Source organism: Vidua chalybeata, chromosome 22 (assembly GCF_026979565.1).
Source record: "Vidua chalybeata isolate OUT-0048 chromosome 22, bVidCha1 merged haplotype, whole genome shotgun sequence".
Taxonomy (NCBI): domain Eukaryota; kingdom Metazoa; phylum Chordata; class Aves; order Passeriformes; family Viduidae; genus Vidua; species Vidua chalybeata.
The window spans coordinates 2662261-2674421 of record NC_071551.1 but is presented as its reverse complement, the minus strand read 5'-3'; the positions used below and the strand labels follow the sequence as shown (position 1 = coordinate 2674421).

The 12161-nt window shown below is 51.3% G+C and overlaps 1 protein-coding gene across 2 annotated transcripts in view; it reads right to left on the bottom strand.

Annotated features, from left to right (window-relative positions):
- CCDC30 (coiled-coil domain containing 30) overlaps positions 1–12161 on the bottom strand; it is a 35067-nt gene that overhangs the window by 5302 nt on the left and 17604 nt on the right. For both annotated transcript variants that reach the window (XM_053962838.1, XM_053962839.1), the window contains exons 10-19: positions 9227–9325; positions 8465–8605; positions 6914–7051; positions 5946–6103; positions 4395–4635; positions 2848–3021; positions 2022–2231; positions 1310–1467; positions 727–865; positions 111–232 (exon numbers count right to left, since the gene is read on the bottom strand). In XM_053962838.1, coding sequence (XP_053818813.1) covers positions 111–232; positions 727–865; positions 1310–1467; positions 2022–2231; positions 2848–3021; positions 4395–4635; positions 5946–6103; positions 6914–7051; positions 8465–8605; positions 9227–9325 — 1580 coding nt within the window. The remainder of the gene's footprint in view (positions 1–110; positions 233–726; positions 866–1309; positions 1468–2021; positions 2232–2847; positions 3022–4394; positions 4636–5945; positions 6104–6913; positions 7052–8464; positions 8606–9226; positions 9326–12161) is intronic.

Sequence of the window (12161 nt, the reverse complement as noted above, 5' to 3'; positions counted from 1 at the left end):
CACTGCACACAGGCCTAGTGGATTTAGTGCTAAAAGCCTGAATATTGGGCAGGAAAGTTCACACCAGAGCCAAATCCAATAGCAGGCCCAGGCAGGTTTTTGGGCATTACCTGACATAGAGATCCTTCTGGTTCAAGAGTCGGACACCTTCCTCATACAGGGCTTTGTTCTCCTCCTTCAGCAGTGCCAGCTGCTCTGAGAGCTTCTGATTCTCCTTGTGGCACTGCACATGCTGGAAAAGGGCTGGTTTTAACTTGTGTGTGGCCCCAGCTGGAGGGGCCCCTCTGCCTCCCATCTGCCTGGTCTCCAAAGCTTCTCTCTCATCAATCCCAGTGATTCCCACTACAGCCAATATCCAGCCAGCCAGCCAGCCCCCCAGACCACTCCCTTCTCCCCCTAATTAGTGGGATTTTGTTGCAGAGAGAGGCAATGAACCCTCCCAGACAATGGACTCTGCCAGAATTTCCAAGCAAAAACGCCAAGTTCTGCAAGATAAATGGAAGGAAAAAACCATCAACCCTTCCTGTGCCCTCAGAGCTGCATCCCAGGAAACCAACTGGCAACGGGACGCTGCTTTTCCTCCACTCCTGTTGAAATCAGTGAGATCTGCAAGGGCTCAGCCCCTGATCAGATGTTCCCAATTCCAGCAGCTCCCAGGAGCAGATCCCAGCTCCTGATGGTCCTGTTGTCCCTTGTATGATGAGGAACCCCCTCACTGTCACTCACCTCACCAGCATCCAGCTTCTTCTCATCCTCCAGGGTCTTGGCCTGGAGCTCCACGTGCATCTTGGCCAGTGACGCCTCGGTCTCCCGGGAATGCCGGAGCTGCTGCCGGAGCTCCTCCACCTGCTGCTCCAGGAGCCTCCTGGAAACATGATGGGGTGGCAGTGAGAGCTAGAGGGGGATGTGCCTCCTGCCCCCAAGGTGTCTGTCTGTCACCCAAAACAGCCCCTTGCTCCTCTTGCCCCGGCTGACACGGAGGGGACAAAGGGATCAGCACATCCCAGTTGTGCCATGTCCCAGTGACACAGGAAGGGGGGATGATGTACTGGGATCATTCCCAGCTGCACAGGGAAGGGGCTGTTGGCATCACTGCACTGACAGGAGAGGCCACGGCCCTTCCAAGGCAGATGAAGCCTCCAATCATCTTTTAAATCTCAGGAAGGGGGAATCCCTGGAGAACTCCAGGGATAAGGCAGGTCCAAAGGGAAGACAAGAGGTGAAAGCAGTAGTTTGGGTCTCCCTGAACCCTCCCAGGGCAGACAGGAGCTGCTGGAGGGCTGGCACAGCCCCTGCACAGCACAGAGACCTTTTCAGCTGCTCCTCGTGAAGTTCCTGCTGCACTCGAGCTTCATTTTCCCGAGCTTCCTTCAGCTCCTCCTCCAGAAGCTTCTTATCAGAAACACGAGCCTCTGCCAGCAGCAGCTGGTGCTGGGAATCCTTCAGCTTTTGCTGGAGTTTTGAAACCTTGGGACATAGATTAAACTTTCTGAATGTACGGGCCAGTGTCTGAATCAGATCCCTCTGATTCCCCAGTGTCTGAGGCATGGGAAGGAAAGATGTCCTTGTTTTGACTCTAAGTCTATTAAAAGGAAAAGCTTTTGGACTGGCTACTAGATTTTGGACCAACACTATGTCATGAACTCCCAACACTCTTTTTTCCATCCAATTTGATCCTGCACACATCAAAAGAGAACCCAGTGATTCCTGCAGGAGCATGGCAGTATCAGTGCCATGGAAAACATAAGGTTTTGGAACTTTTCAGCCAGTAAACAGTAGGAAATCTTCTCAGCAAGAACAAGATCGGGGTTCCCTGTGCCTGTCAGCCCCACTATCAGAATTTCAGAGATATTGGGTTACCAGACATGGCTGGGATAACCCATTGCCTTGATTATGCTCCTGGCTTTCTTCCTACAATATTAAGCCAAGGGATCACAAAAAGGAATTTGGGGAAGCAAACCTGCTTGCTTTCTGCACTAGAGCTGCACAGAAGTGTCAAACATACCCCAGCTTACACTCACCTTCTTTTGTGCTTCTCCTGCTCTGGATTTCTCCTGGGCCAGCCTCTCCTGGAGGCTGCTCTGGAGCTTGTCAGCCTGGGAGCACTTGGAGAGCTCCAGTTCCAGCTCCTTGACCTTCTGCTGGCTCCTGTCCCACTGTGCTGAGAGGGAGGAACATGTTTCTGTGGTGTCCAAGAGTTTGGCCCGGGCCTGCTTCAGCTCAGTTTTGACCTGAGATCCCAGAGAAGAAATCAGATTTATACTTCAGCATAAATCAGCTGGAATGGCTTGGCTAGGGAAGGGGAACAGGGTTCCAGAAAGAGGAATCCTGTTCCACAGAGGAAGTAAAGCATGGTTTATTTGGATGCATTGAAATTTGTCACAGAATCCCAGAGCACTTTTGGTAGGAAGGGGCCTTAAGGATCACGTGGTTCCAGCCCCCCAACATGGGCAGGGACACATTCCACTATCCCACGTTGCTCCAAGCCCCATCCAACTTGGCCAGGAACATTTCTGAGGATGAGGCAGCCACAGCTGCTCTGAGCAACCTGCGCCAGGGCCTCACCACCCTCACAGGGAAGGATTTCCTCCCAATAGCCTGTGTAACACTGCCCTCTGGCAGTGGGAAGTCATTTCCCCTTGTCCTGGCACTCCAGATCCTTGTCCAAAGTCCCTCTCCAGCTCTCCTGGAGCCCCTTTAGGCCCTGGAAAGGGCTCTGAGCCTTCTCTTCTCCAGGTGGACACCCCCAGCTCTCCCAGCCTGGGGGGAGATGGGCTTCAGCCCTCGTGGCCATAATTGCCATGGAGCTGAGGCAGAGCACACTGGGGAGCCTGGCTCTGTGCCTACCTTGGTGCATTCCTGCTGGAGCAGCAGATTTTGCCTCTGGAGGTCGGCGTTCTTCTCCCTCTCATACCTGAGCTCCCTCTCAGCGGAGCTGCACAAGTTCTGCACCCGCCGCAGGTCTTGGCGCAGCTGCTGCAGCTTCTCCTCCTGCTGCTGGAACCTCTCCTCAGACAGACCCTGCAGGAACAGCAGAAGTGACACAGAAATTAACTTTAAGGCAGGATAAAGGTGATTAAGGAAGGCAGAAGCCAGTAAGATTTAAGGGCATTTGGGCAGGAAGATGATGCTGGCATTTCTGTGTCCCTGCACTATGTCCTGTTCCCTTCTCTGCTCCTGCAGGGCTTTAAAAGCCTTGTGGATGTGGCTCTTGGGGACATGGTTTGTGGTGAACATGTATTGCTGGGTTAATAGTTGGACTTGATGATCTCAGAGGCCTTTTCCAAGCTCAGTGATTCAATCATTCTCTCCATCACCTCAGAGAAACCAATACAGCTCCTGAGGCTGAGGGGGAAGAGGTGATAACCCGGGTGAGGGAACAAATCCCTGTTGAAACAAATCCGTCCAGTCAAAGCAAAGCCACTGGGTCACTTTGGATTCTTGTACCAGTCTCACTCAGGCATCCAAGCAGGAGTGACACAGCCAGCCCAGCTCCCAGAGGGATCAGGAACAGGAGAAAGGTGAGTCCTGGCAGCGGGACAGGAACACAACAGGACAAAGCCTGGACACTGGGAGGTGTCACCGACGGTCTGCGATGGCTCTTGGGAGGTAATTGATCTCCTTAGCTCACTCACCTTCCCAGCACACACACCAAAGCCTGGGTTGGACCAAAGCCTTTCTTTCCAGCATCACTTTCATCTCTTGATCTGCATTCCCAGTTTGCATCTTCACCTTCTGCTCTTGGAACCAGACGGAATTCACTGGAGACCAAATCTGCCTTCTCAGATAATCCCCAGGTAAGTTTCCCAAGCTGGAAAAAGTCTTGATCCAGCACTGTGGGATCTGGCAGTCAGTCATCCTGGAGGTCCATTGGCTCCATTGGTTTTGTGGGGTTTTCCCCACCTCCTCCTATCAGGATCCCTTCCCACATCCAGTGCACTCCTTGTGTCCTGCTCTGCTCGGATGATTTGCTGCTTCTTGGATACAGCTGGACTCTGATCCTCTACTTCTCATTCCCACCCTGGCCATACAGACCACCCTATCCTCTTTTCTCTCCCAAATCTTTGCCCAGAAGCTGAGCTCCTCCTCAGTCCCCCCATCCCAAGTTCTTCCATCATTTCCTCCCTGTTTGGCAGGGACACCTGCACCTCCCTTTCTCTTTCAGCTCGCAAGGTGAGAAAGGTGAACAAATTCCACTTAAATAACTTATTTCTGCCATGTGTAATCAGTTCAGTTTATCCAAGTCCCCACCACACCCAAAAGCACAACATAAGGCAATTAACACATCCCTAATTTCTAACAATCGACAGGGCTGGCTTCCAGCCCACTTTAATTACGTTTTGCCACTCAATTAATAACAAAAAGCAGGGTGAAGATGGCAAAGCTGCCCATACCTGTTTAAGGCTCCCCTCTAAACTGCCTGCCGAGCTCTGCCATGGGAGAAATCTGTTCTCCCTCTGCTCCAAGCCTGGGGTCATCCTCCTCGTGTCTCCACTGGGGCCCTGCTCCCAGGCACTCCGGATGTCACATTTGAGCTGGGCAATTTCTTCAAGCAACATCCGTTTCTCTTCACTGCTCTCTTTGAGCTGCTTTTCCAGCTCCTCCTTCTTCTTGTTGCTCTCTAGTAATTCAGAGCTTGAAGGAGAAATAGTAAAGGAGAGAGATAACTACACAAATCCAGGGAAAACACCCTTAAAGGGGAAAAACTTGGGAGATCATAGTCCAGTGAAACACTCAAGCGCTTCGGGAGGCTCCAAAGGGGATTCAGTCCTGGGTGCAGCAGTTCTGGGCAAGGGTCAGTCTCCCTGGGACACTTCCCACAAAACCACGTGTGTCCAAAGGCTCAGCTCTCCCCAGGAAGAGGTTACAGGCTGGCTAAGGAATCCTCACACAGGCACAGGAGCTGCCCTGGACTTAAAGTCACAGGGAAGCACTGGAATGGGGGCTCAGGTGTCCCAGTCCAGCTGCCTGACTTATCTTCACCCAAACTCCATTTTCTCCATCCAAGATCAAAGCTGTGGCTCCCCCATCCCTGGAAGTGTCCAAGGCCAGGTTGAACGGGGTTTGGAGCAACCTGGGATAGTGGAAGCTGTCCCTGCCCATGGCAGGGGGTGGAATGGGATGAGCTTGAAGATCCCTCCCTCCCCAGAACAGTCTGGAATTCTGTGATTCTATGTCCTGGATGTCCAGGCACTGGCACAGGTTGTCCAGGCTGGAATCACCATCCCTGGAAGTGTTCAAAACACTGTGGATGTGGCACTTGGGGACATGTGTTAAGAGTGAACATGGCAGTGTTGGGAAACAGCTGGACTCAATGATCTTGGAGGGCTTTTCCAGCCTGAATGATTCCATGACTCCTTAGCAGTTCCCTGCTGCCTTCTCCTGGTGGTATTTTATCCCAGTACCAGTTACACAGGTCACTATAACCATACTGGATTTAATCCAAGCTTTTATTTACTAAGGACAGATGAGCACCTGAGCCCAGATGCTCCAGCTCCAAATTTCTCCTGCTCTACTCAAAAGGGGGTTGGACCAACACCTGCTGACACCTCCTCTCCAAAGACACCCAAATTCCAAGGGCTATCCCTATCTCCAGTGGGACTTGGACTACCAGCTGCTGCCAGCAGTGAGCCCTGAGGAGCCCAAACCCACAACAGGAGATTTTTGAGACCCCCTTAGTTCAACTTCAAGGGAAGAATCCTCCTTCCTAAGGACAGCTCCCATTTAGGCTGCTCAGAATCTGGAAGAGCTGCAGAAAAAATCTTTAATCCTGGCTGATCCTGACTAAGGAAAGTCACCAAAATGAGAAATGCTGACCCAAGGACCAGATGAAGATGCCAGGCCCATTTTTGCCAGAAGCAGCCCCACGGGGAGTTGGAAAAGGCTCAAAACTTAATTCAGCAAAGACAGGAGCAGAAAATACCACAGTCTTTCTTAAGGTTTACCAGAGCAGTTCTTGTTCTTTCCTCAGGTTTTTGATCTGTTCTTCCAAAAACACTACTTTAGCCATCTGTTCCTCATAGGTCTTTGCATCTGCAGAGGGGTCTTCCTGTTTCTGCTCCACTTTGGGACTCTGTTCTCTGTCTTGCAGGACTTCAGAGGTCTGTAAGGTCAGAAAACACCATGACTTGGATTTCCTTTGCTCTGATTGAAATCTTTGGAGCCATACAGGGCAATCTGGGGACTCCAGCAAGGCATGGCTTGTGGTTCTGTGGCTAAATCATTGCAGTTCTTCCCCCTCAAAGACACGTGTGAGTCTTTTTTCCTGCATGGAAAGTAGCTGTGTCTAAACTACCACCAAGCCATGGTTCTTTATTTGATTTCATCCTACTGTGGCACAGCTGCAGCTCCCAGGGATTTACAGCATATGCCAAAGCTCTTTACAAAAGCAGCAGCTCTTGGCAATCCAGGAGGGGCACAAAGCGTGGGTTCAGGTGGCTCTCACAGAGGTGCTCCAGCTCCACCCCAAACACCTTCCCAGGGATGGCTTCTCCACTCCCAGTGTCACCTAGCCCTGTAACACCAGGTAACAGCACACCCCGAACAGGAGACTTGAGGAGAAGATGGCAAGAAAATAAAAGGGGCAGGAAAGGAGGAATGCATCAGGACAGAAGAACTCGCAGCTGAATCACAGCTGGAGTCTGCCCAGTGTCAGATCTGCTGCTCACCTGTGATGGACCCAAATCCTTCAGGCACAAACACCATTATCCTCACTAAACACCAACTTTGACTGCTAAAGCTTTTTAATCAACAGCTCTTCCTGAGCTTTCAATCCCAGGTTATCTCCTGGTATTTCAATTCCAAGGCATCTTATCTACACCAGGACAAATTTGCTCATATTTGAGCAACACACCCCAGCAGCTCCTGCCTGCACCAGGTACCACAAGAACTGGGAATTCTTTCCATGTCTCACCTCTGGGTCTAGCAAAGCACTGTCTTTGTGTAGCTTCTCATGGGATACATCCACAAGATCCCTGCTGGCTGGTGTTCTCTGGAGACTTGGGAAGGTGTTTATGTGGCTTGTGAGCTCTGAGTGGGAGTCAGGCAAACCCTGGAGAGGTAACAAGAGAGTCAGTGGATGAAACATACCCCAAAGGGCAAGCTCAGGAAAAGATTTCTCCTCTTAAGTGTCCAAAAATCTCTTAAAAACAAGGAGAGATTTCCAGGTGACAGAACCCAATGATTTCATGCAAATCTTGTTTCCAGCACCGTTGGGAAATGGTTCATTGCAGAACAGCTGCTCCATCCAAAAGGAATGAGCCCATGTGGGGAGCCAGGAATTCACCAAATACATGCAAAGGTCTCTATGCTAAAGGCTGTTTCAGTCTAACAAAGGGCTCTGGGTCCATTCCTCCTGATCCCTCTGATGAGAAAACAGTCCCTCCTTCAGGGAGACCACTGGCCAGTGGGTGGCTGAATTCCAGCCAGACTTTTAGGGATGGATGATTTGGATTCAAAGATCCCTGGATCACAAGTAGGCTGAAGTACTGGGAGGCAAGAGTTCAAAAAGGACTCTTCCCATTCTGCCCACCATTCCCCAGATCAGACAATTCCTTCCCATGTGTGTACTGATAGACTGACCCAGCCTCTTCCTCCCAGCCAGGCTGTGCTCATCCCAAGCTTTGATCCCGAGTTTCAGTGTGGATTTGCTGCAGCACGACCAAGCCCTGGCCTCTAGATGCCACTGTTCCTCCAGCAGCGCCTGAGTCTGCGGAGTTCTGCCAACAGCTCAGGACTTCTATGGATTTTCACTTGGATTCAAGGAAGTGACAGGACTCACAAACTGATCTAAGGCCTCTCAGAGTGATAAAAAATGGGATTTGTCATGGCTGTAACCCCCCCCCCCCACATTGCCAGTCTCCCATTGCCAGGTCCCTTTGTCCAGGCCACAGATCTGTCAGTCTCCTAAATATTTAGCCTAATTTTCAGCATTTGTCCTGGCAGCCCTTGGACAATTTTGCTGGCACCACTCACTGTCTCTCCTCTGTGGCCCAGCTGGAACACAAGAGTTCCAGCAACATTCCCAGCAGGGAAACCCCCAGGAGTTGATTTAGCACCTAAATTGGTTCAAGCCAAGTGTGCCAAGGCCCTTGGGGAAATCCCAGAAGTGCTGGGATCCCAGCAGGATGCTCACTTTGCTCTGGGGTGTTCGATTCCTGAAATTAATGCCTGAGTCTGAAAACTCCCACTCTGCCCTCTGGAGAATCAGGGTTTGGCTACAAAGTCGGAATTACTGATTCAGTATTAGATTCACTGAAAGGAAAGTAAATTCTGGAGCTAGAGGTGATGCCACGAGAGCAGCTGGATTGAAAACCCTCCACCAAAGGTCTGAACGTGGCTGGGCTGCAGAAATGCATCAAGAGGTGCCAGGCAATGAGTGTGGGGAGCACCTGGGGATGTTTTCATGGAGCATCCAAAGGCATCTGGCTCCTGCAGGGAGCCCCCCCACAGGGGCTGGACATACCTGGCTGCCCAGCACCACCTTCTCAGCCTTCAAATCTTCCCGCAGCAGCTCCAGCTCAGATGCCAGTTGCTTTCTCCGTTCTCTCCTCTCTCCAAGCTGACTTCCGAACTTGTCTATCGTTTCCTGACAGCTTTCCAACATCTGCAACAAGAAATGTTCAGAGTCACTTCCACAACATTTTTTCTACTCAGAGAGAAGCAGATTGCAGGGTATTTGTCTTCTAGGAAACAAGGAGAGGAGAAAAACAGTTCTCCAATGTTTCCAATGGAATTCCTACACCTCTTATCCAGGGCTCACAGAACCTCCACTGACCCAAAACACCTTGGGAAGCTCCTCTCCCATCTCTGTCTGCCTGACACACCAGGCAGATCCAATTGTTGGGCTGGCAAGGAACAAACGGACAGGAAAGTTAACCCAGAACCTGAAGGGTATCAGCTTTAAATGTACCTACACATCCCCTGGTTTCACTAAACCCTAAACAAGAATTGAGCACCTTCACACAGGTAAAAACTTCACGCTCATGGGGAGACAACAAACTCCTCAGCTGGCAGAGCTGAAGGCAAGACAACTTCCTAAGGGGAGAGTTTTCATGGAGATCATGTTGGCTGCTTTCCTCCAATAATCCACCCACCTGCATGAGCTGAGGAGCTAAAAATCCTCAGGAGAGGGTGACAAAGAGCATCCCCAGGAAAGAGACACTTCAGATGCTCATTTAAAACATTTCTAAACAGAACAGTTCATTTCCCAAGGAAAAGCTCTCACCTCCTGCATCTCCTGAGCTCCAGATGTCACCTGCTCGTTCCCATTCATCTCACTTTTGTTCTTCTGCACCTCAAACAACTCTGTTTCCAAACTGGTGATCTGAACATGGACAAATCCCAAGTTAAAACCAAGCCAGGACTCACAATTAAATGCACAACTAACCCTAGAGTGCTCCTGGTGCTGCTGTTATGGGATAAGGCCCATGCTGGAAGCAAGGAACAGGAGGGGATGTGCATGGCCAGCTCCAGCTCATCCCTCATCCTGCTGCTTCCAAGGAGGAAGGAGCCATCTGGACTCAAGCCAGAAGAAGATGGAATTCTGCTCCACAAAAGGAGTGGAACAACTAAGGCACGTGGTGAAAACTCAAAGCTTCCACCACATTGTGGTGCTCCCCTGACACAGAGGACCCCAAGACACCCCAGTTTAGGTGCTGGGTCATCCTTGTTCCCTGTGCTCAGTGTGCTGATCCTATCCAAGATGCTCAGCCTGGTCCATCAGAACCCATCCTGGTCCTTTCACTGCTCATAGGAAGCTGTCAGTCGCTCCTGAAAGGCTCCAAGGACTTGGGATTTGGGACAGCAGAGCACTGATCTCTGTAACCACTGACTTTTGCTCCTCCTGGCACCTCCTTGCAGGTGGGAGTCTGGACAAGTTCTCACTCTGCATTTGGATCACCCCCCAAGGGAAAGTGATTGGTCCTGAAGTTATAAAGGCCTCAAAGGAGCTCTGAGCAGTCCAGGTAAGGATCATCCCAGAGGAGCAGCTCAGCTTCTCTTCCCCATTAGGTATCCCACAGACCCTTTTCCAAAATCCAAGTCTTGGCACTGGCAGCCCCCCAGCTCTGCTGCCAGCAGGAGCCTGGACAGCTTCCCTTTCCTTAGGCTTGAAATCCAGCTTGGGCTAATTTCTAAAATCCCCGGCTGGACTGTCTAACTGCCTGAGCTTGGCTCTCCTGAAATGAGCTGGGACACTAGAGGGAGATGAAATCCAGCTCCACAGAACCCCAGACTGGTTCTGGAGATTCCAGAATCCCAGGATGGATTGGGTTGGAAGGGACCTTAAAGCCCATCCCGTTCCACCCCTGCCACGGGCAGGGACACCTTCCACTATCCCAGGTTGCTCCAAGCCCTGTTCAACCTGGCCCTGGACACTGCCAGGGGTGGGGCAGCCACAGATTCTCTGGACAACCTGTCCAGGGCCTCCCCACCCTCACAGACAAGAAATTTTTCCTCATATGTAATCTCAAAGCCAAAGAAGTACCAAGTCCCTGCCAATCCCAGTCCATTTCCAAAGCAGCACCTCAAAGCCCCTGAGCTTTGCTCTCCCTGATGAGCTCCTGGCACCACCTGGGTCTGCTGGGGCTCCCAGAAGGGAATAGTCTCCAACAAACAGGAAAGCTGCTGCAACACTGCTTTTTAAATCAAAGATACGAGCTCATCAATGTGTGAAAAGGTATTAAAAGTGGGGTGAAACACCCAGACCTCTCACAGAAGAGCTAAAGGTCAACAAACCCCTCTCCTTCTGCATTACTGGGTGATAATTTGGGGTTCAGCAAGACTTTGGAGATCCAAAAGGGATCTCAAATGCAAAACACACCTCCCCTCCTCATCTCAGTCAGCCTTTGGTCAGAAGTTGATATCCAGCAATGCATTTCTTTAGTCTCCATCCAAGCCATTAACTTTTAAGCACTTAATTTGTGCTCCCAAATCCCATGCCAGCAGCAGAACAATCCTCACTCTGTATTCCACTGTGCTGGTCCTGTGTCACAGTCTGACCAGCCAAGGCTTCTGCAGCTGTGCCAGGACCAAAAACCCTCCCAAATCCTTCCCAGCCAGGGCAGGACTGGAAAACACCCAGCAGCACTGCCATGCCCAGGCTCCAGCCCCTTCCCTCCTCATCTCCAGGGCTCTTAAAGCCCCCTGGGAATGCAGGACACAGCAACCTCCAGCTAAGTAGATGGATCTATCCACGGGTTAAAACCCACCTCTTCATCCATCCTGCCTCTGCTCCTTGGCCCTGCATCCCTCAAAATGGTTCTTTCCCAGCTGCAGCAGCTGCCAAGCCTCTGCAGACAAAATGCCTCACATCTCCTTGGCTCCCAAGCATGGCATTCCCAGGGATCTGTGACAACCCACAGAGCAAAGCAGGGATTTGTCCAAACTGAAAACACATCGTGCTTGATTTGTGGAGGGCTGTGTTCACTCTGGCCAAGGGGGAAGAGTTTGGTGTGAGCTGAACAAGCCCCAAGTTAAACCAAAGCACTGCCATGGGGGACAGACAGACCCTGTACCATCCCATCCCAGAGCTGGCCCGTGGCTCCTCCAAGACAGGAGACAAACGTGGTGCCACTGGCACCCTCATTAAGGTATCTGAACTTGCCTTTGGCCAGTTTTTAGAGGCTTTTCCAGAGGCTACTGGCTGGGAATTCCACATCTCTTCCTTAAACAATCCAGCTTGGAGTCGTGTGTCCATGTGGGATACGCCACCACCAACTCCAACACCCAGCACCAGCTGTTAGGACACATCATTCCCTGCTGAAAACTGGGGGGGGGCTAAAACCTCACATCAGAAATCCCCTAGGGACACTCTGGACTGGTGCAGCTGCCAGTCAGGAAAGATGGATCAATCCAGGCCAGCTGCAGAGAGAATTTCCAGCACAGACAGATGGCAAGAGCCCCAGCAAGGAAGAGCTCCTGGCCAGGCAGCAGAGCCTCAGTCCATGGGAAGGACCAGTCTTTGTGGGGAGAATCCCACCTACCCACCTGGCCAGACCAAAGTCTGTTTTCTCTCTGGCTGAAAATTCCCCAGCTGCTCCTTCTGAAAGGGATCAGGTGCCCTGGCAGTGATGCTCCACACAGAATTTTCCCTGGGGAAGCAGTGCCAACCCAGCCTGTAGTGCCAGTGCTCCTCACATTTGAGTGGACTTGTCCTATCA